Below are 23,698 nucleotides of genomic sequence, written 5' to 3'. Positions count from 1 at the left end.
ATCACCAAGACCACCAACATCATCTCTACCACCATCACATCACCAAGGCCATTATCATCACTGCCATCGTCAATACCTAAAGCATCACCATCATCATTGCCACCACTATCATCATCTCCACTACCATCATCAAAACATTGCCACCACCATCATCAAGACCATCACCATCACTGCCACATCACCAGCACCACCACCACCATGGTCACGACCACATCTGCCTGCTCAGGACTTTGACTGCCCCTCTCCATTTCCTGAGCTCAGTTTGTATGAATCTCATGTGTCCTAAGTTCAGTTGAGAAGAGCTTACCTTTTAAAAAAGTCATCATTACTAAAAAGCTAGAGGATATGTTATCAAACTTATGTGCTTTGCACATAAGAAACTTTTGCATTTAGACAAGATGAAATACCCCTGTCCCTTCCCCCTGAGTGTCCCTCAGTCTTCAGCCTCTCCACTTCAGCTCCGTCCCCAGAGCCTGCCAGAGCCCATTCACTGCCCTCCAATTCCCACCACCTGTACTGCCTGCATCCTACCCCAGGCCACTGCCACGTCGCCTAGATGGCTTTGGTTGGGACCTTCCAGTTGGGACCCCACCATTCTTGACTCCTCCCACTATATTCTCCCACAGCAACTTGAGTGACTTTTGACAAACACGAACCTGGTATCACTCTCCCACTTAAAATCCTTCCCTGTCTTTCCCTTGAATGTAGGGACAAAGCTCAGTACACCAACCTTGACCTCCACGGCCCTGCTTGGTCCAGCACCTCCCACAGGCCCATCTTCCCAGCCTCACATTGCACCACTCCCTTCTCTAGGACCTTCCCTCACTTTCCTCAAACACCTGTGCTTGCTCCTACGTCAGAGCCACTGCACACACCATGCCTCTGCCTGGCCAACTCCGGCTCACGCCCAGGGCCCTGGTGCAGGCTCCCTTCCCGGGGGCAGGCCCCCTGATGGCCCTTCTAACCTACATGGTTGCACACATTGCTTTTTCCACAGAGCACTCATCCAGTGTGGACTAAGGATCCCTTTCTGTGATTGTTTGCTTCAAGCCGTCTCCCCCACTAAGCTCTAAGTCCATGAAGAGAAGGGGTGGGTCCACTTTGTTCCCCACTGTAACCTCAAAGGCTAAGACACATGTTGAGGATCCCCATATGTCGCAGGAACTGGCCTGTTGACAGGCTGGGTTCTTAACCATGATGCAACACGGCTCCCTCAGCATCAGCCTGGATGCCTCCCTCCTTTTCCTACCCCAGGGCCAGCCAGGCTTAAGCAATGCTCTTGCATTTTCTCTAGAAAACCACACCCGAGGAGCCGATTCTGTTAGCACATTGCCTGTAGTTTTGCTCAACAGAGGAGTTAGGAAACGGAAATGATGGAAAAGGACTCCTGTGCAGCCGATGAAGAGTATGATGATGAAGATGGTGCGGAGAGGGGCCCAGGTGAGGAGAGAAGGGGAGCGAAGGGAGTCTGGAAGGGGCAGCAGGGCGAGCAAGCCCCGGAGACTAGGACCTGGCATCAGTTCTATGCACCCGGGGGTTCCTCTCCCAGCAGCTGGGTTGCACAAGGGCAGCAGGAACCATTCCCAGCCCCCCTTCCTCTCCCCTTGGAATCTCAGTTCCCAGAAGGCAACTTCCTTAGCAGCACCTGCCCAAGTGAGCAGCGCTGGGGCCATGGCGAGGGGCTCGGACGCAGGCAGAGGCCCGAGGAGGCAAGCCAGGGCCTGGCCGTGGATGAGGAGTGACGGGCAGAGGGAGCTGGCACGGCCAGTGCACATGGCGCCCCGTGCTCCACACCAAGGTTTCTGAAGTGCCCACGAGCAGACATCACATTTCATCCTAAAACCCACCCCAGGAAGAGGCAGTGGAAGCCCAGCTCGTTTCGTCTGAGCACCTGGCCTGCAAAAGCCATCAGAGCCGGCCTTGGGGGACGCTGGGTGGGTGAGGCCGGGGGAACACGAGCCCCCGCTCTGCACTGACACCGAGCCCTCGTCTGCTGCTCCCGGGGAGCAGAGCTCGGCCTTTGGCAGACGTGGCCTCATTCCCCCGCCTCCTGCGGTCACCAACCTCATTTTGCTGAAGGGGGAAACTGAGGCATTCTCCCAGATCCCAGGTACCCTCAGCAGGAGGAAGAGGTGTGCTCCATGCCTTCAAGTGCCTCGTGCTGAGACCATCAGGCCCAGAATTTCCTGAGCCCCGAGGCCACGGCCTGTGAGGGGACTCTGGCCCGTCAGACTGGCCCAGCAAATGCCTGGCTGGGGCCTCCATCCTCGCTCCTTGAGGGATCAGCATTTCCCTGGGCATGGGTCACCTGCCAGCAGAGGTCCCCCCCACCGGCCCCGCATCCCGCACAGCCAGCTCCAACCGCCCCCCAGCTTCACAGGGGATTATGTGAGTCTCTGCAGGTGGGAAGAATGCAGAGTGACTTTTAAAAGCATGTTCGTGAGGTGTAAAAGCCACCAGGAGAGAGAGGTGCCTTGGTTACTTGACCCTAAAACCTCAGCAGACACGGTTTTAAAAACCCATGGCCCTACCAGCAGCAGCCGTAGATAGGGGGCCACTGTGATGGGCACCCCGGGGGCAACCCGTCCTTCCCCAGGGGACCTCCCTAAACAAGAAAGATCATGGGACAGGGTTAGAAGTCTGGGCACCTGGGCTGGGGCCCTAGATCTGTCACCCATTGGTGGGTGACCTTGGGTGAACTTTGCTTTTTGGCATCTTGGTTTCCTCACCTGTTAAACACGGAACTGGGTGATGACCACTGATGGCCGAGCCCCTCCAGGCTCTGAGCTTCTGAGGGCAGCCTGACGCCTCCCCTCCACCCCATCCTCTCTCTGTGGAGACACCTGCCAGGGAGGCGGGAATGGGGCTTACCCCACCCTTTGTTTCAAGGTCCTGCTGCAGGGTCGAGTCGGGGGGTCCTAACTTTAAAGCCAGAGGAAGGAGATCAAATTTTAGTGGGAAAAGCGCTGGACCAGGAGTCAGGAGGCTCTGGGCGACCCTGAGCAAGTTCTTGGTCCTCTCTGGCCTCAGTTTCCTCACCTGCAAGACAAAGGGTTTGCTAAGATGCCCTCCAGCTTGGACACTGTGATGCTGTGGCGTGCCGTGGAGCCAGGGGTCAGGGGCCAGACCCGGCTCTTGCTGAGGGACAGGAAGCCTAACGTTGCCCAGGCCTGGCTACACAGGAAGGGAGCCGGGCGCCCTCAACTCCATTCCTAGCCCTTGTCGTGGAATCCCGTTCAGAGGGCAGTGGCTGCCGTCTCCGCCTCAAAGCCCAGATGGAGCCACAGACTACCTGCCTCCCAGAAGCCCGGAGTCCTCCAACCCACAGGCCAGAAAAGTCTCAGGGCAGGAGGGAGCAAGAAGGAGGGGAGGCCGACCCCCGGCCAGGAGAGCCAGAAGGCCCAGCTCCCCTGCCCACTCCCTCCTCCTCCTCCAGGTTCCTGCAGGGCCACTGCCTCCAGGCAGGCTGCCCTGCAGACACGGATGGACAGAGATGCTGCTGGCTTCCTCCACCCACCATTCCTGGGGCTCCCTGATCATAACAGTAAGCTCTTGAAGTCTAACCTCAGTCCTTCCTGCTACTCCCGTTTTCTCCTCTCTCTCCTCACTCATAAAGGACGCTGCTCTACTGCCTGGCACCCCATCCCCCACCCCATCTGTCTCTTCTCCAGACTGACGTTCCCTACATACAGAGCTGCTTCAGATAATATATATTTTTTTTCTTTTTTGGTAAGGAGGGAGGCAAGACAAGAGTGGGTGTGGGGACAGATCCCCTTCCAATTACGTCTGCCTCAGGCTGATGCCGCTGTCAGTTTGCATTCCCTGAACACACAGGAGCCAAGAAGCAAGAGGAGGCAAGAGGTGGACGGGGAGGCGCTGGCCCCCCCAGCCTTCTCCACGGGCAGACCCAGGGACCCAGGGGCCCGGGGACGGAGGATGAGAAAGAGGGTCCGTCTGAAAGATGGTGGGAATTGGGAGGCCCGTTCCCTCGGCTCTGGCAACCTCTCCCCTCTGGCCTCAGATTCCCATCCAAAGTGGATGGTGGGCTCCCCGGCCCCCTCACTCAGAGCCCGCAGCTCCTTCACCTCCTTTACACACAAGTGCAGCGAGTGGAAACAGATACCTGCCGTAGTCAAAGTGATCAGAAACCAGGAAAGAAAAACTGCTCTCCCAAAGTCTCAAGGAGAGCAGCTCAAGGCAGACAGAACGGCTTTTTTTTTTAACTTTTATACCGGCACAGATAACGGAGAGATGAGGGCATTTGCAGAGTGGATGGCAGAAAGTCCACGCTCAGCAGGTTTGCTGGCAGGCTGGGGGTGGGCAGGAGGCAGGGGCAATTCTGGCCTCTTAACGAAGGTTCTCCAACAGCACGACTGCAGGAGAGGAAGCTGGAGTTCTGAGCCCCACCTGGGCTTACACTCCTCCTTGATCATCAGCCAAGGGGGCAGGGATGACCACCGGCTGCCCTCAGGAGGGAGGGCAAGCGATCTGCCCACTTGTGCTCTTGCCTCACCCCTCCAGAGAGAGACTGGGAGAGGAGAAAGCTTCTCAAAGGTTCCTCTGCACCTGGTGGCTTCCTGCACGTGGGGGTGCTGGTCGCAAGTGGAAGCGGAGATGGGGGGTGGGCACCCCCGCCTCCATGAGCCCCCAGCACAGGCATCTGATTCCCCGCCCCCCGGGCAGCTGAGCTCTTGACAACAGCTCCTGGAACCGACAGGAGTGTTGGAGGAACAATACGAATGGGCTGTTCCCAGGCAAATCTGTGGAGCTGGCTGCAGAAAAGAGGCAAGAAGCAGAGAATGTCACGCAGACGTGCGGCAGGGGCCGAGGCAACTGAGGGGAGCCCAACTGGAGGGTCTCCTGGGCTCGGCGCAGGAGAGGGCTGGGAGAAGGGGGGGTGCACTTTGGAGAGGGGAAGGTTGGGAAGGAAGAAATGTCTGTGGGAGGATGCTGGTGCCTTTTAATCAAATGCAAATTGAAGGCAGACGGCACGCAAACTGACATGTCTAATTTTTGTGTCTGCAGTTGGGGCGGTGTTTGGAAAGGAACTGGTGTCCTGGGGGAGATGCTTCTGGAGAATGTGCTCAGCACACAGGGAAGGACCCACGACTAAGTCACCTGGTGGACTCAGTCAGTGGTGAGACAGCATGACGGGGGCAGGGCCCAAGGACACCCAAAGGAGAGAATGGGGCATTCTGGAGCTGATGGGCCTGGCTGCAGGGGGCTGGGAGGCGGTGGGTGGGCTGGTGGCAGGCTGTGGCATAGGTGGCAACTGAGTGTGTGCTAAGGCTCAGGAGGAAAGGATCTGAAGACAGGCTCAGGCTCAGGGCTCCAGAGCACAGGGGCTGTGTCTCCCTAGTTGGGACAGGAGCTCCCGGGAGCAACTCCCATGCTCCCCGATCTGACTGGTGGGTCCCTGGGTCCCCTCCATCATGACAGGAAGCCCCTGAGGGAAAGGCCTATGTCTGCGACCTCAGACTGGGGGCTTCCCGAGGACAAGGGCCATGACTGCCTCCTCCATAACCCCATATAGTGGGGTTGGATAGAGACAATGAAATAATAATATAAAGCACCGCGCTCAGTGCCTTACGTACATTATCTCATTTCATCTTGGATGCTTCCATCCTCCGAGGTAGCTGTTACTTGACACATCTAACAGGTGAGGAAACGGAAGCTCAGAGAGGTGGACTCGCCCAGGGTCTCAAAGCCGGTTAATACAGAGGCAAGGGGCACCAGCCCAGTGGCACAGCGGTTAAGTTCGCACGTTCCACTTTTCAGCAGCCCGGGGTTTGCCGGTTTGGATCCTGGGTGCGGACATGACACCACTTGTCAAGCCATGCTGTGGCAGGCGTCCCACATATAAAGTAGAGGAAGATGGGCACAGATGTTAGCTCAGGGCCAGTCTTCCTCAGCAAAAACGAGGAGGATTGGCAGCAGTTAGCTCAGGGCTAATCTTCCTCAAAAACAACAACTACAAAAAAATACAGAGGCCAGACCTGAACTCAGGTCTATCTGACTTCATAGCTGTGCATGTGACCACTCTATTCTGTGTCCTCCCTCCCAGACCCCGAGAGGAAGGCTGATGACAGGACACAGAGAGCTGCTGCAAACAGCCTGGGCTGAGACGCTGGGAACTCTGCGATTGTGGTTCAGATACAATTTCAGCAGGAAACCCAATCTCTATGCAGAGTGTGGGAAAACTCCGGAATCCAGCCCCTGCCCAGCCCCAGGCCAGGCTGGGCTCCTCCGGCTGAGAAGCAGGGCTGGATCCTCCAGGCAAATTCCTTCCCGTCCCCGCTAAGGCGAGGCCAGCGGACACCCCAGCCCACACCCCGGCCCCAGCGGCTGCTCCGTGGGAAACGATGGGTCGGTGTCCTCTCCATCCACCTGTTCTCCCCTGAGATCGGAGAAGGAGCCAGGACATCTTGGCCTCGCTCCTCTGCAGATGTCTTCCCAGCTGTGTGATAATAGCCACTGGGGTGGATTTCGTTCCTCAGCCCCGGGAGGACTTTTCAGGGACCACCAGAGGGAGTGTTGGTCAATGGAGGGGCTGGGGACAGAGCAGGACACTTGCAGAGGACCTGGGTGGACAGGAGACAGATGGGCCCAGGGCACAGCGATGGCTCAGGCCTGGGTCCCCATCTCTGCCCAGAAATGAGGATGCTGCCGGTGTCACCCTGATCTATACAGGACCCTGGGAATGGGTGACAACCTTGAACCAAAGACGCAAGCTTCAACAACCTTCTTTACATCCATTTATGGTCCAACCATTTTCATACTGTTTCTGCCATTTCCTCTTCATCAGTCTAAACAACCACTAGGCTGACGGATTACCTTCCAAACCCGACCCAGCCAACTTCTGGAGAACGTGCTTGTCCTCCCTCCTGTGATGGGTCAAGCAGAGGCCCCCGCCCCCCGCCCCCCAGTGGGGATTGGCTGATCCCTTGGACAGAGGAGACTCGAGCTGGTGGGCAGTCCACGTCCTGCCACGTGGACTCGGGGCAGAAGTGCCGGTCTGTGGTACAAAAGGAGACAGTCAGATGCCAAAGCAGAACAGAGCAGAGGGAGCAAGAACACCGTGCGGGTGAAGATGCTCAGTGAGGCTGGTTCCCTTCCCCTGGAAACCTGCTGATCGCTCCCCCCATCCGGCGAGACAGCTCTGTGTCCTAAAATAACCCCCCCTTTGCTTACGCTGGCTCCAGGGGCCTTCCACATGTACAACCGAAAGTCTGAACTAAAATACCACAGCTGGATGGAAAAAGGGTCCATGACTGGAGCCCATCTGTGAACAAAGCCATTGGGATTACCAGTCACCACGAGGCTCTCCAGGCCCGCAGGGGAAGACGAGGACGTGGTCAAGGGCCCCTGAGGACGGTGGTCAGGACGAGGAATGACAGGGTGTCTGCAGGCCTGTAAGCGCTCTTTCTATTACCCTGGGGCAGTCGGGGGCCCAGAGACACCAGGGCTGCAATCACGCTGGCCCGCCCTGGACACCAGGACCGTGTTCAGGGTGGAGAAGAGAAGGCAGATGGTGGTAAAAGTGTGACAACAACAGACTCGACAAGGTGTCCCCAGCCTGGCAGCAGGTCCCCAAGTGGGTCCAGGGGACGTGCTTAGCGCCCCGCTCCACAAACTCTGACAGGGGACCTCAGAATGGGCCACTCTACTTAGAATGAAGGGTCTGGCAGCTGCCCAGGAGGGTCTGCCATGCTCTGGGGTTCTGCAAGGCCGGTGTTCTCTCTCCACCGGTGAGAGGCCCTGTGGCATAGTGGTTAAGGGGGCAGGTGCCTGAACCAGGCTCCTCCACATCCGGGCTGTGTGACCCTGGGGAATTTCTCCAACCTCTCTGTTCCCTCTTCATAAAATGGGGATAAAAACAGTATCGAACCCACCACGTTGTCCTAGACGATTAAATAATAATATGTATGAAGTGTCTACAACATCGCCCAACGTCCAACACACAATAAATGACAGAGAAGATCGTGAGTCCTTGGCTCTTCCGTGACACTAACGCCCCTGTAGACGCAACACTCTGGGAAATCTGATCTAGAAATCAGGGGCTTCCGGCCAAGGGGGAGCGAGACAGGAGACAAAGGGGAAGTCGCACCCTGAAACGCAGAGGGAGCCGCATCCTCGCCAGCCTCACCTCCCCATGCAGCGTCCCACCCAGTCCTCCCGGAGCTGGGAGCTGGCGAGTCTGAGCCCCATCTTATCCCCACGGAGGCTGAGGCATGAAGTGGCTTGTTAAAGACCCATGGGTTTGAGCGACAGATCCGGGATTCACAGTCAGGGGGCCAGAGCAACAGCTTATCCCAGGCTGGCATTTCGGGCGCCCAACTTCCCGACCGTTCTAATGCTGCTCATCACGGCCAGCTCAGCCCCGACCCTTGGTGTCCCCACGGGAGCCTCCCCCAAGAGGCTTCCTGTGGGTCCCGCGCTTGGCTCTGTCACAGCCCCGGCCACGGTGCTGTATGGCCACTGCCCATGTGAGGGTCTCCCTCCCAGACTGGGCAGGGAGCGCCTGGGGAGCAGGGTCCTGGCAAACAGCTGGCCCCTGGGGAACGTCTCCCGAGGGCAGGACATAAATGGTTCGTGCAGACCTGGGCTCTCACCGCCACCGCAAGAGTGGTTCAGCCTGAAGGTTCTAGAGCGTCTAGCGGGCAAGGGAGCAGAAAGTTGCTGCTTGTTGTGCAAGACACAGTGGCGTCCAGTGGTGACACGGGTGAGTCTGAATCAAGCCTCGTTTGAATCTCAGCCTCTCCATGAACTTGCCACGTGACTCTGGGCGAGCTCGTGGCCTCCCGAAGGCTCCCGTTCCCTCCGATCTAAGTCATGTGTAACAGAAGGGTCGCAGTCAACAGGAATGTCCCAGCAGGGCCACAGTGGCTGATAGAGAACATGAAACGCTCCCAGACCGCGGCGAGCAAGGGCTTCCTTGAGTCCTCGTGGGCTCCCCGTCACCCTGGCCACGGGGGCCCTCCTCTGCGACTCCCACAGTCCAGCAACCACAGAGACAACAACATCTGGCAGAAAGGGGGGGCCCCGAGGCTCCTCCAGTTCTGCAGCCTGCAGGGTTGTGAAATATTCTGCACATGACCCTTGAATAATATCTCATTGTGAGGATGAGACGGGTGTACACAAACAACGTGCTCAGCCCAGCTGGCGAACAGAGAGCGCTGGATAAACGTCTCTGGTACTCGTGACTGTGAGTGTCGGATGGTTCACCACGGGTCCTCGGGGGGAGGGCTCTGACCCGTCTGCGGAGGACAAGGCCTCCATCAGTCTCGGGGGCCGACAGCTTCCTTCTAGGGAGCCCAAATCCTGCAGTCAGGCCCTTGGTGGCCCCGAAGCTACAGGCTGGGCTGAGATGTCAAGCCAGGAGGCCCTGCTGTGGTGCTCCCAGGAGCACAGCGGGCCCCTTGGTGGCGGCAGCAGGAGCAGGGGCAGCCTCTGCAGGCTGCCTGCTGAGCCGTGAGCCAACCCCACTGGGTGGTCATGGGGTCAGGCAGTCCGGGAACTGCACCCTGCCCCTGCGGCCGAGGAAGGCCACCCCTCGTGACTGCCGCCATCCACCACGGCGGTGGGAAAGGCACTGGTCCACCTGTCTCCATGCCCCAGGCGGGCATCACTGCCTTTTCTGCTGCTTAACACCCCCCGCCCCATGGCTCTGCAGCCGGGGGCAGGATGACAGGGAGGCCACCCAGGGAACACGGCAGCAACCCCCTGGACACCACGGCACTATGAAGGGCATGGAGGATCCATGGAAACATTGAGACAGCAGGACAGTACTCAGACCCTCTGGGAACCCCCGAACTGTAGGACAACACCTCTGGGGCACACCCACCCTCCAGGACAAACCAAGTCCTCTGTGGTGAACACCCCAGCTCCTATCACAACGATCCCATAGCAGCGCGCAGGGCACGGCCACAGGAGCAGCCTGGCGACATCCCAGAGAACGGAGGAAGATGAAGACTTGAGTTGAGGATCAGATTCCTAACCCCTGCTCCCGGTGGGGTCCCCTACCTGGGCGGCCTGCTCCCTTGCCACTCTGAAGGACTGTCTGCTCCGAGGGCTCCCAGCCAGCAGTCCCAACCTAATCCTCCTACTCCGTCCCAGGGAAGCTGGGAGACTGGAATGCCTTCTCCCCTTGGGCCAGTGTTTCTGATTCCTTTAAATAGCTCCCCAATTTCCACCTCCTTCCGGAAGCCTTCCTGGATGGAACAAGGAAGCTTGGAGCTGAAACGCGGCCCCCACTCTCCTTGCACCTGTCTCTGCATTGCACGTGACCGAGGGACTCCGCTGTCACCTGTCAGATTGGTTGATGTGTCAGTCCTGCCGTGGACAGTCTGGGTCATGCTTTGCTGTGGGTCATGGGTCTGCCTTTGGCCAGGAGCTCCCCAGGCTGGGGCAGAGCAGAGCCCGGCACCTCAGGCCTAATCAGAGCTGCTGCCAATCAAGGGAAAACCTCTGGGCACACAGGCATCCTCTTTTGGTCCCTCCCATGCGGACACCGCAGAGGCTCCAAGGACAATCTTCGCTCAAGCAAAGATGCAGAACTCGAGAGGCCCAGCGCGGGCTGACCTCCCACCAGCAACTTCTCCAAGGACTGATGGGCATAGCGCTCTTTTGGGGATCTTTAGGGACAAACCCCGATTGCTCTCCTCAGTTCCAACATCCGCCCAGAGCCTACAGTCGGGGCCCAGTGCACCCCACGCAGGGGCTGTCACGACCCCGCCCCAACCTGCGTTTCTAGGCTCACCTCTCCTCCACCTCCCTCCCCACCTGTCCTCCAGCACAAGCCCCTCACTCACCTACCTCCTCCCTTCCTTTCCAGTCCCTCCCGTGGCTGCCGCCAGAATCCCAAACTTCTTTCAAAACTCACGTCACTTCGCTAGAGCTGGCCCCCCACCCGTGCACACCAAGCCTGAGCGCACACACCAATTCCAGCTCCAGGTGACCCGCTCTCCTCGGCAGCCCATGCTAGCTTGCCCCGGCAGTGACACCATCCACCTCGTCCTGGACGGAGCACAGATCCTTCTCCTCATCCAGCCTGGCCAGTTGGAAGCTGGCGAGCAGGGTGTGGAGCCTGTCCTGGGAGCACAGCGCTCGGCCACAGCAACTGCTCCACACGCAAGCCTGAGGTCAGTGGACTCAGACTCGACTTTTGGGTGGTCTTGAGGCTCCCGGGGCAGTGTGTCATGTGAGTCAAGTTCAGATCTGGTTCTGCTTCTCGCTTGCTCGACTGGCTTTGGGCAGACGACCCACAGTTCAGGGCCCCCCTTTCCACATTTGTAACAAGCCCTCTCAGATCCCAAGTGACTGATCCGTGTCTGCGATTATCACGAGATGATTGCATTCTCTGGGCCCAGTTCTTTCCCCCGGGGCGTGGTCAGGCCCCAGAGATCCTAGGAGGCAGCCCCTCAGCCAGGGATGTTGGAGTCCCAGGCCCTGGGGCAGCTTAGGGATCTGCAGAGAGAAGCCAGGGCCCCCTGGGTGTCTGCCAGCTTCCCGAAAAGGGAAGGGCCCGTTGAGTGAGTCACCAAGGGCAGAGGGACCCTGTGTCCTGAGAGTCCAAACAGCGACCAGCACACATCGTGCGTTTCTGGGACAGGAGCCAGGGCCAGCGACCCCCACAGACTCTGCCTGGGGTCGGTTTGGGGAAAGTGGTTCTTCCCTGGTCATATTTCAGCCTCTTTGAAACCTGTCCAGTTCTTTCATGAGCGTGCACACACACACACACACGCACACACGCAAATGCACCTTGAGTATGTGCCTATTTGCTGGAGGCCAGTGAGTGTGCAAGCCTTTCAGGCACTGCTCTGTGTGACACACACTATCCACTGCACACCCAGGTCTGCCACACACCCTTTGTGCTCACACCCTGACTCCCAACCTCACTTGGTTCTCAGGGTCTCTGTCTGTCTGCCCCACACCCTATTAACCCAGTGCCTCCCCACGCTCTTGCCTAAGTCTTGTTCTCAACATTCGCTCTCTTCCCACCCAGCCCAGGGTCACGGTTTATAATCTGGCTGTGCACAGAAACCCCAGGACCTGTGACTTTATCCACCTCCCAGACCAGATGTCACCCAACGGCAACACCCCAACTGGATACGCTTCAAGACAAGCCGGGGACTCCCCAGGGACCAGCACTGGGCACTTACAGCACACCTTGGGTCTGCTGGCTGTGTCCTCGCTCTGGTTTCCACATTCCCAAACCCCAGGACCAAGCGCCCCAAGAAGCCCAGACACGTGAAGACTCTGTGGACAAACCGCCCATGCCAGCGCCCCGAAACGTATCACTGAGATGTCTAAAATAGATTCGACGATGGCTCGGGCCCAGGCCGGCCCCTGCCGAGCCCTGGCCGCCTGGCTGAGGTTTGGCAGGAGCCGAGCTGGAGGAGAATTGTGTGTCAAACATTCAATGTACAACAGCGTTGGCAGCGACAGCCTGGAACCTGCAGGAGCCAGAGCTCTTAGCGGGTGAACCTGCAACCCGCAGACGGGCTGTGCTCTGTGCTCTCACGGCCCCAGCTCAGCACCAGGATGGGCTTGAGAGGCTGGGGACCCCCATCAGGTCCTCGTTCTCCCCCGGTGAGCTTCCCACACTGCATTTGTCCCTTCTCCTGCCAGAGGCATTGGTGCTGATAAAAGCTGAAAACCCCGACCTGCCCCACCATCCCCGGCACACACTGCTGTCCCCACACTCATCCCACGGCAGGGGCCGGGCTGGGCACACTCTTGGCACAACCTGAATCCTCCGTCAGCCTCCAGCTGGGAGACCGAAACAGTGTCTGGGGCATCTTCCCAGTCTGCACCCTGACCTCCGGTGGTCAGGAGGAAGCTGAGATCTGTGTGCACTGAATGAGGTAGAACAGAACCCGGGGGGCTCCGGTTTCCCCTCCCTGCAGGAGGCCCAGCTCCCAGGCGGGACAGTGTGGGGGAAGGTGTGGGGCCCGAGCCTGCCCACGCAGGGCCAGTGAGCGGCACCTTTCCCCAGCCCTTCCTGTGCACCAGAGGGAAGGTCGCGGGCCCTGGGGACATCAAATGCATCTGGGTAATCCAAACAGGGTGTGGGAGGAGGTCAGCCAGCGCAAATGAGAAACACGTGGCGTCCGTGAGGGCTGGCCGGTACAGGGTTTCCAGGCAGAGGGAGAAACCCCGCGGGAGGAGCCAGGCTGGGCCAGGAGGAAACCCAGCCAGGTGCAGTGATGCAGACATTATGAGGGGTGGGGGCGGGGAGTCCTCGTGGGGAGCAGGATTCCCCCTCATCATACCCCCCGCTGGGACTCAGGGTGATCAGGTCAGCTCCTCCTCCTGTGGAGTCTTATTCCAAAACAAAAGACAGATGAAAGGAGAAGGCGAAGGGAGAAAAGATGGGATGGACCATTGGTAGGTGTCTGACCTCAGGAGAAAGGGGGTCTGTGACCGGCAGGCCAGCTTCATCCGGAAGGACCCAGAAAGCCGGCCTGGACCCATGGGTGGAAATTCCCAGAAGAAGGAAGATCCTTCTAACAATGAGTGCTTTCCAGGGAAATGAGGTAGTGAGCCCTCTGTCACCAGGAGCGTGTAAACAGGACAAGCCCCTGCCCACGATGCTGCAGAGGGATTCATTTCAGCTCTAGGTGGGCAGCTGGATGAGACAATCCCCCTTCTGTGGTTCTGTGAATCCAGGAAAGGGGAGGGAGGCAGAGGGCTCTGCACAGAGGAGGGGTTCCTCTCTCCCTGGTATGAGAAGACACTGCAGTGTGCTGCAGGGGTGGAGCAGCAGGAAGGGTGCCGAGCGGCAGCGATGGGCCCTGGGCTCCGCTCGGCATGGTCACGCAGGGCTGGCTCTCCCCTGGGCCCCATGGAGTAACCTGCACGTTCAGCCCTTGGGGTCAGAGGCTGTGAGGTGCAGGGGGCAGGGTGTGTGTGGAGGGACAGCTGCAGAGAAGGGCGAGATGAGGTCAGCAGAGGAGAAAGTGTGTGCTGTTGGGGTCACGTGGGGCAGGCATGGTAGCCACCATAGTAGATATGGAACAAGAAGGAGGCGTCAGGAAACACCCCAGGACTCCAGGTGGCTTGGTCCTGTGACCCGTTCAATCCACATCTAGAAGGGGCCCGTGGCCTAGGGTTGGAGCCACCACTGAGGATAAAGGGCATCTCCCAGGGTCGGTTTGTGCTTCAAGGAAGAAGAGAAGCTCTGGGGTCTTCTGCTCCATCTGTCAGAGGAACAGCCCCTGAGATCCCCCACCCCCCGACCCCACCACCTATCCATCCATCCATCCACCTGTCACTCTCAGAAGCAGAGCCGCGGCTGCCCTGTGGACAGGAGAGCAGCTTTGGCTGCAGCATGTGAACAAGGCCAGGCCCAGAGGAAGGCAGCCAGGCCTGGTGGGGCCTGCAGAACACCAAGCCCGGCCTTGGAAGAAAAACAGCCGAACACAGGAAAAGAGAAACGCTCTCCTCAGCGCCAACCTTGAGGAAGGCAGGAGGCCTCACAGCTGGAAGGTTCCAGCCAGTTCCTTTCCCCACTCACAAACACGCTCCCCTGCAGACCCCACACCTTGCCACGGCCTGTGATCCTACAAGCAGCCTCCAGCTGTGCTCGGGGCAAGGCGAGAAGTGAGTGCTGTCCTTGCTCCCCTGCCAGGCCTCGGGGGAGCCCTGGGAAGGCATCAGGAGCGGCTCTGGGTGTGGAGCTCTGACACGGGGTGCTGGTGAGCATGCACATCCACTTGTCTGCTCTGGGCATCAATTCTTTAGAGAACTTACGGAACTCTACCCGCCCCAACCCCCAAGTGCATTGAATACAAAGGAAGAAAAGCCCTGAGCAGCGGTATCTTCCCCCGGCCCCGTTCAGAGCATCCCAGAACACACTCTCTAGCGTAAACCCTACCCTCGCGCCCCCCAAACCCCACATCAACCAATTGGCTTAGAAACGGATAACTTCCTCCTTTCCTTCCTCTCTGAGGGCCTGTTGTCATGGCAACCCCTCATCTGGGTCCAGACACGCAGGTGGGACTAGGAACTCCTTTGCACCCCGACCTCGGCGTGCCTTAGCCACCCCACTTTGTCCTTTTGCCTGGAGGGCTGGATGTGTGGGGACTGATTCTGCCTTGAGATCCTCAGGCCCGGGGCTGATGAGGTAGGAGGAACGCGGTTTGAGTGGGACTGTGAACTTCCCTGCTCTGTACTAACACAGGCTCGCTTTAAGCCACCTGGGACCTTTTAGGTAAGGAAGAGCCATGGGAGGGTCTCTTCCATTCACAAATGGGGAAACTGAGTCCCAGAGGAGGTCCCAGACCTTAGGACTTCCAGACAGGGGACTCAGGATTGCAGCCTCCCGCCCGGCCCCAGGCCTGGTGGCCTTTCCTCTGGACGCCAAACTGCCTGATGTGGACCATCGACCAGGGTCCAAAGGCATCGGACTCCTGGGACTGGCCCATTTCCTCTGGGCACTCATCCCTCAGCCTTCCAAGTTTCTAGGGTTCCCCAGGGGGACCCTAGTTATCTGGCAGCTTCCAAGGCGAGGGAAGAAGCAGGGAGCCTGCCCAACCATCTGGGCCCCGGCTGATTTCTGGGAAGCAGTGATCAAGTTTCAGCTGTTCCTTTTATTCCAGAAAGGGGCTGCCTCACACCCCTCTCCCCACAGAAACCGGGTCTTGGCAGCTTCTCAGGTCTGGGACGGCACCGAGGAGTGAGTGCAGCCTGCCTCGGAGCCTCCCAGGTGGGGACAGTACTCTGTGTCTTAAGCCACTATCCTGAGGCATCGAGGCAGCCGTTCTCTCCAGGGCCCACCTTGCTGTCCAGCGAGGGCTGGTCCTGACACCCTCGTGGGCGCTACGGTCCCCCCTCCCACCTTCACAGGGGAGACAGACTTTGCTTGGAGGCCACCAGCTCCCACCCGCTTCCTTCCTCACAGCCATGGGGGGCCAGCACTATCCTCCTAGGCCTACCCGCACCTTGAGTCCTCTCAGCCAGAGACAGGCCAGCGTGTCTGCCAGACTTTCCAGCCCCCCCTCCCAGAGCTAAGCCCCTCGGCCCTCTGTGGGGTCATCAGGGCAGGCCCCTGCCCAGCAGACACCCGCCGACTTCCTCCTCTCAGCCGGGTCTCCTGGGTAGAGCTGTGACTTAGGCATCAGGAGATCCGCTAACTCATAGGTGACTCTAAGGCCCTCCACGCTTCTGACCCTGCATTTCCCACCTGGGAAGGAGGAGGCAGTGTTCCCTCCTCATCTCCAAGGCTGCCGAGAAGTGACACCTGCTGAGCAGGAGGAAGGGACCACAGCTCAGCTCCTCCCCCTTCTGCCCCCCTCCCCATCTCCAGCCAGCTCTAGGACGACTCCTCAGGGTTTCTTCAGCTCCTGCCTGTTGCGAAGCAGCTACGCGGGCTTCCACCAGCGGCCAGGTCCTGGGGCAGTGCTGGCACTGGCAGGTCTGGGGACAGCCCAACAGGTGAAGCCCTGACCTTGAAAAGGGAGCTGTGCCCTCTGCTGTTCTGTGTCCCTGATAGTCCCTTCTGCCTTCCTCTCCTCGGCGGCGCCACTCCCACCCTCCTCTCAGGCCCTCAGGGAGTGTTGCTCCCCCAGCCTCAGTTCCTCCTCCTCCTGCTCAGACACAGTTCAGTCGTCGCTCCTTAGACAGCCCTGACGCAGGCTCTCCTGTCCCGTCCGTCTCCACCCCTGGTCCCCTCTCTTTTCTCTGGAGCCCTCCTTGGTTCCTGTCTTATTTCTTGTTTCCTTCATTGTCTGTCTCACCCTATCAGACTGTGGGCTCCTGGAGGCAGCCCTCAGCACAGGGGGGCCCATTCTGTTTGAGGCCGAGGCCACCCTGTGGGCTTTGGCATCCCCAACCCCATGCCACCTGTCCCTGACCAGGCAGGGCCTTCCTGAGAGGCTCTGGGCGGGGAGGGGAGGCAAAGGGCTGCCCTACCCCTCTTTCCCTTGTCCACCCTCCTGACTGCCCGTGCAAAGCCCATACGCGGCCACCAGCACCAGCGTCCAAGTCGACAGATCCAAATCTTGCCCCTGGCCAGGGGTCCCTCAGCCTGGCCCACCAGGAGTCTGGGGGTCCTGGGGAGACAGAAGCAGGTGAACCAGGCCTCTCCAGCCCTGCGTTCTCCAGGGTCCAGGGAGCACCCCCGCATCCACACGGCCCCACCTCGTCCAGCCTGTCACTCGGCCCCGCGGCCGCGTCGGCCCCGCCCCTTCCCACGCGCACGGACACGCCCCTTCCCAGCCCCCAGCGGGCGGGCAGCCTTCTGGTACCCGGGGAGCTCGGTCCCTCGGCACCGGAGACACATCCCCAGCAACTGCAACAAGTCCGTGGAGCCAGGGCGGCCGCCGGCTCCAGACCTGGCCGCCGTCCCCGCCGCCCTCCCCCGCCCCCCTGCCATGGCCCCAGTTCGGCCCTGCAGGGGCCACCGCAGCCCTGCGTCCTGCACGTCCCGCTCCATCCCTCTCGGGGCTGGGTCTCCCGAGAAAGCAGGCGCAGTTCCCGGGCCGCTCCGGGTTTTTCGCATAGACTCTTCAGTCCCGGAGAACAATGGAACAGCTCTCTGCGCTTCCTCCGCCTGAGCAAGCTTTGTTCCTCCCTTCCCGCCCGCTCGGCTTCCATTAGCCAAAGGGCAAGGGCTTCCCAGTCGAGCAGGAGGCTCGGCGCGAAAGCCCAGACCTTTCCGCACTCTCTAAAAAGCCCGGGGGGTAGGGGTTTGGACCAGAGCCGGGCCGAGGTATAGGACGCGCGTCCAGATGCGCACAGCTGGCTGCCCGCCCGGCCCCTGGCCCCAGACGGTCTCCCTGCCAGAACCCCTACACCCGGGAAATCCGACTTGGGCTCCCACCGGGGATCTACAGAGGAAGTGCAGCCTCAGCTCTGCTCCGGAGCCAAACAGCCCTCACATCTGCTTTCCCCACATCCGTCCTCCAGATCGGGCCTCTCCCTGGCGCGCCCCTAGCAATGCTGGACGCTCTCTTGCCGAGCACAGACCACCGCACAGCTGAGGTCTCCACCGGCCCCAGATCTTGCCACATTAGGATTTTGAGCTTTAAAATCCAAGGAGGGTAATGGGCTCTATCTCTGAGAATCTGACCCCCACCCCATTGTCCAGCCTCCCCTCAGGCAGGCCGGAGCAGAGCCTGGGCTCGCTCCCGCCTGGTGGCATCTTGAAGAAGGCGCACTTTAACCATGCGCATCTGGAGGTGGGCCAAGCCTGCACATCTGGGCGCAATGCCCCCTCACAACCCAACCCGGGATCTGGAGAGCCCCACCGGAAGGAGAAGCAGCGGAGGGAGCTGCGCTCTCCCCCACACCTTCCCGGGCAGCTGAGGAGAAAGCCAGGGTGGGGCGGGGAGGCAGGACTCACCGAGCATCTGGCTGAAGAGAAGCTGCTCTAGGTCTCCCAGCACGGTCACCACGAGCTCGGGGTCCACCTTGAGGAAGGCGCGCTCCTCCTGGCCCTTGGCGGCGGGCGCGGGCGCGGAGCCCTTCTGCGCCTTGGCCTTGCTGGAGAGCAGCTCGTCGTCCGACTTGGCGTCGTCGCTCACGGCCGCCTCGGGAGCCTTGCTGAGCGGCTTGACCTCGGCGTAGGGGCCGCGCGGGATCCGGCTCGGCTTTCCCAGGCTGGGCGCGAGCGGAGCCAGCGGGGTCTTGGCGCCGCCCGCCGGGGCGCCCTTGGCCTGGAAGAGCGAGTGCTCCGACTTGGAGAGCGTCTTGGACATCAGCGGAGCCTCGCGGCCTTTGGACCCCGCCTTGCCCAAGCCCTTGGGCGCCTTGGCCATATCGTCGCTCCACTCGGGCTCATAGAGTTGCAGCTTCTTCTCCGAGTCCGTGAGGAAGGAGAGGTTGGTGAGCGACTTCTGCTTGCGCAGGTTGGAGGCGGGCGGCCCGCCGGGGACTCGGCCGTCCACGCTGCCGGACTTGAAGACCTTCAGCTCCGCCGCGCTGGCCTTGGCCATGCCGCCGCCGCCGCCCGGCGCCTTGGCGCGCTTGGGCAGCATGCCTCTGCCGTCCGCCGCCGCCTTCCTGCCCGCGCCCCGGGGCTCGTCCGCGCCCTCGCCGCCGCCGCCGCCGCCGCCGCCGCTCAGCCCCACCTCGGGCTGCGCGCTCTTGACGCTGCTGCCCAGCATTCTGCCCGCGAGGAGCGCATGGACAATCCGCGCGTCTGCAGGCACGGGGGGCGGGGAGCGCAGGGCGGAGGAGGCGGGAGGAGGGGGAGAGAGAGGACGGAAGAAACAGAGGAGGAAGGGGAGAGGGGGAGGGAGGAGGGAGGGGGCGAGCAGGGGGCGCAGGGGAAAGACAAGCAGGGAAGGAAGCGGGAGAAGGAAAGAGCGAGGAAGCCGGGGAGCGATGGGGCGGGGTCGGAGGAAAAGGGGCGGGGCGGGGAAAATACAAATTAAAATGGAAAGATCAATCCAAAGCAGCACGCGAGCCCCGCAGCCCCGCCGGCGCTCAGAGGCGCTCGGGTGCCCGGTCCCGCCCGCCCGCCCAGCAGCGCCGCGGCCGCACCCGCCGCGGGCTAAGCCGAGGCCGTGGCTGCAGCCCGGAGCCGAGGCCGGAGGGGAGGGAGGGCGCGGCGCGGACCGGAGGAGGGCGGAGTGTGCCGAGCGGAGGGAGGTGGGAGCGCGTCTATTTCTGGCTCTGGAGGGGGTGGTATGCGCAGCAGAGATCCAGGGATGGAGGAGTAGGGGGTAGGGGGGCTGAAGGACCCCCACCGGTGTTTGTCCTCGCCTTGCACGCAAAGGCGGGGCAGGTTCTCCGAGGGCTACGGGTGGCCCCCTGCCGCGCCCAGGGGAGGGAGGAGGATCAGTTGAGATGTGGGGGTGCAGGTGAAAGGCACTGAGACAGGGCGGCTCGTGGGGCCTGGGGAGAGATGCGGGAGAGGGGCGGAGAGGTCTCTGGTTCCCCCAGGAAACTCCCAGTGCCCCCTTACTTTAGTCTCTGGGGCACAAGCCTGCCCTCCAGAGGTAGGGGATTCCTCCCCAGGTAGGGAGAGCGCTTGGGACGGGGGTGGCTTGGAGAGACAGGGCCCAGGGTTGGCTGGGGAGGGGGGTCGCGGCATTGGAGGAAAAGACCAGCTCTGGGGTTCAGGAGCCTGGGTTTCCCCTTCTAACTAACTGGGTGTGTGACCTTGTCAAAGTCATTGCACCCACTGGGTCTGTCTTCCCTTACACTGGTTCTTGGGCCACCTTCCTTGGGAAGGACTCTGGAGCTGCAAAGCGCTGTGTAAACGCAGGGAACCAGGAGGCCTGGCACAGGTCCCTTGCCTGCCAGAGCTCAAGTGGGCTGCAGAGAAATTTAAAAGGACAACATTTTCCTAGCCTTTCTCCCGCCTCCCACCTGGGCCCAGGGAGGAGAGAGACGGGGGAGGAGCAGGCAACCATCTGCCCCAGCTCAGCAGAGGGCGACCCTGCCCCTCCTCTTACCCCTCCTCCTACGACCTCCCCAAGTCAGGGCCAAGGTGCCTGACAAATGGCTCTCAGACAAGAAAGTGAGGGACAGGAGGAAGCAGAGGGGATGTCTCTGAAAGCAAAGCTAGCTCCAGGAGGGACGGGCCCCAGAGGGAGCCACACATTGGGGCTGTAAAACCCTAAGAACTCTTTGCCAGGATGCGCTAGCCTAGCCTTCAGATTATCTGCCTGCCCCACCCCCAACCTCCATCTCTCTCCATCCGCTCCCCCTTCCCCCTGGAATTTGAAGAACCTGTGTCTGAATCTCATGGTTCCCCCGCTCTCCCAGCACTGACCGTGCCAGCCTCCTGGTGTGAGGGGTGTCTGTGTACGCCCCCATCTCCCCCACCAGCACCAGAGCCCTCAGGGGGCACCTTGCATGCAGCAGGAGCTGCCACTGTGGTGGTTAAATGGATTTGGAGGCCTGAGTGCTGTATACTGGGTCTGTACCCTGCATGACTCTCAGGTGCTGGTGGTGTCCCCAGGACTCCGCCTTCCGCAGTCCTAGGGCTGGATTGAGATGCCATAAAATCCGCAAGGACCGGGGTCGTCGCACAGAGGATGTGCCTACCACAGTGCTGAGAACAGGGTCCTCAAGCAGAGGGTAAGGAGCAGGGAGCCTTGGCCGGGCCCTGGAGATACAGAGAATGATGGAGATTCTGCCCTCTAGGAACTCAGCGTCTGGCAGGGAAAGCAAGACAGACAGTACAAGACCCGGGAAAGTAATAATCCTGTCCCTGTGACAAAGCGGTGTCACACACGTCAACCCATCCTCACAGGTAGACTGCTGTAGGTGTGTGTAGACTAATTACAGGAACACAAGAGGGAGACCCTGGACCCCGGAGAGCAGGGACCCCGGCTGGCCCACTGCGGTAACTTCAGAATCCGGCACTTATGCAGGAGGGGCTGCATACACATGAGTGTAGGCGTAAGAGGTTGTGCGGGCAGGCGGGCAAATACATGACGCAGTCTAAGTAGGGAAGAGTTCGGACCAGGAGAGCAGGAAGCAGGAAGTTGTTCAGGCTGACACCTGCGAAGCATCAGCACTGCTTCAAAGGAGTGGAGGAAAGGAGCGGGGTGCAGAAGAGAGCCAGGAGGCCCTGTGGCAGAGGGCGCAATGCAGACTGGCCTCGCGGCCTGTGTCCTGCACTGAGGAAACTCAGGGCTGATGACTTCAGAGAGCGAATGACAAGCAACAGGATCTGGTTGAAGGGCCTGAAGTGGGATCCCGCCAGAACCTGGCGCGGGCACAGAAAGCACCCCAAGGAGGAGGCCAGGCATGAGATTTCCTCTCTGGGTACACAGGAGGTACACAGGCTCACACCAAACATGAGATCCCAGCTCAAGGAAGGGGTCAAGCCCATCCCCGGGGCCTGGTCTCTGGGGAACACGGCCCCTCCCCATCCCAAGGGTCAATTCCAATGCAGTCCCAAACCATCACTTCTGAAGTCTTCCTCCTTCCTCAGAGAGCAGCTCTAAGGTGCATAAAACAACAGAATTCAGTCACCACCTTTCCTGAAAACAGCAACTGCAGGATCTGGGGCCCCGTTCTCTGATCTCCCAGGTTACACTAGTCCTTGCTGGTGGTCTGTTCTCTTCCTGCGTATGAATTCATCTCCTCCGAGCAGACAAGGAGAAATTAACTGGCTGCCATCTGGCTGAAAAACAACATTTCCACCGTGGTCCACTCCACCCAGTGTGGGCCGCTGTAGGCAAAACCTGGCCCTCTCTCCTTGGGTTAATGGCCCCTGCTCACTGGTGTTCACGTCTGGAGTTTGACTCCTGTCACATTAGTCTCTAGAACTGCTGTGACACTCCATTGCACTTGTTGCTCTGTCCACTGCAGCTGCCAGTCCCTGGAGGCCCACTGCCCCGCAGCCTGGTCTCCCTTCTTCCTGGTTATCTCGTGCCCCATTCATTCCTGGTTCAGCCTGGACTCCTCCCGCTCCTTACTCCTCTTTGTTCCTCTGAGCCTCCTCTCGAGGGGTACCATATGCCGTGAATCTCAAGTCCTCTCCTTTCCTTCAATAAACAGCTCCTGAGATTCTGCCTCCTTCCCAAAGAGAGGGTGGTCCAGAAGAGAGAGTGAGGTGGTCCCAGCCCCCTCCCCACCATCTCAACCTCCCCACTCCCTCCTGCAGGAAATGCCACCCCTCAGTTTAGGAGATGGAAATTCCTTCCATGCTCATCTCATGAGTTAACTCAGTGCCGATCCCCTGGGGTGCTGGTCCCCTCTGTCTACCTGTCCTGCCCACCTTTCCACTGTCACTCTCTAAGGGCCTTGCCATGGCCATGTGGTGGTCCCTTTAAATAGTCATCCCAGAACTTTCTGATGCTCCCTAACGCAGCTCTCCCTCTATCTGCCTCTTTTTTGATTCCCTTCACATCTCTGAGTTTCCCACCATCCTCTACTGCAGTGGGAGCCTCTGCTGCCGTGGCAACAGCCATTCCAGCATCAGTCGATAAAGCCAATATGTGCAGAATGTTTCCTCTAGTGATTCCTAAAGAGAGAGGTACCTGCCTGGCCACACCACCCGCAGGCCCAGCCCTGAGCCCTGCCGCTCTGCCCCGTCCCCACTGCAGGACCAGCCTGGGAACGCTCCGGAAGAGAGACCCTGCGAGGGGCTACGTGATGACGGGGAGGCCTGGCCGGGCACAGATGGGTGCTGCTGATGTCAGTGGCCTGTGGAAGGGAACTGGGTCCCGCCCAGTTTCTAAAGGGGAGGTGGGGAAAGAGGCTGGTTGGGAATCAGGAAAGTCCCTGATCCCCAGCTCCCCAAAGCCTGGCTCCTCACCCCACTCCTCTCTCTCCAAAGGCATCAGCCGTTTCTGGGATGGGGAGGGGACGGGTGATCTGACCACATCTGGGGGCCGACAATTTAAAGCCACTTGAAGGATGAAGAAGATAAGGCATACAGCCAAGGAAAGAAAGGCACATCCGCATGCTCACAGCCCCGCAGCTGGGGAAGGATGGAACCCAGGTCGTCTGTGGGGGCTCTGCCCATCGCACTGGGTCAGGATCCCTCGAGGGAAGTGGGAGAGAGAAGAAGGTGAGAAGAAGGGCTAGGCGGTCCCACCCCTTTGACCTTGAAAGGTGACCTTGGGGGAAGCTGGGATCTCAGGGAGGGGGAGCGGGCAGGTGAGTCCATAATTGGCTCCCTCAAGGGCTACGGGCCGAGCAGGGAAGAAGGAGGGTTTTCCTGATTTCTGCGCCCACAGTCAGGATCTGCAGAGCAAGGGCTGGGCACCGAGCCACCCACCCCGGGCTG

The 23,698-nt window shown here is 60.1% G+C and overlaps 1 protein-coding gene across 7 annotated transcripts in view; it reads right to left on the bottom strand.

Moving 5' to 3' along the window:
* Positions 1 to 23,698, bottom strand: part of NAV1 (neuron navigator 1) — a 229,929-nt gene that overhangs the window by 120,767 nt on the left and 85,464 nt on the right. For 6 of the 7 annotated variants that reach the window (XM_046679877.1, XM_046679874.1, XM_046679875.1 and 3 more), the window contains exon 4: positions 18,347 to 19,144. The exons of the other annotated variant lie outside the window; for it this stretch is intronic. In XM_046679877.1, coding sequence (XP_046535833.1) covers positions 18,347 to 19,144 — 798 coding nt within the window. The remainder of the gene's footprint in view (positions 1 to 18,346; positions 19,145 to 23,698) is intronic. 7 annotated transcript variants of the gene reach the window in all.

The sequence above is a fragment of the Equus quagga genome, chromosome 12 (genome assembly GCF_021613505.1).
Source record: "Equus quagga isolate Etosha38 chromosome 12, UCLA_HA_Equagga_1.0, whole genome shotgun sequence".
Taxonomy (NCBI): Eukaryota; Metazoa; Chordata; class Mammalia; order Perissodactyla; family Equidae; genus Equus; species Equus quagga.
The sequence above is the reverse complement of the archived record's forward strand: the minus strand, read 5'-3'. Positions and strand labels throughout refer to the sequence as shown.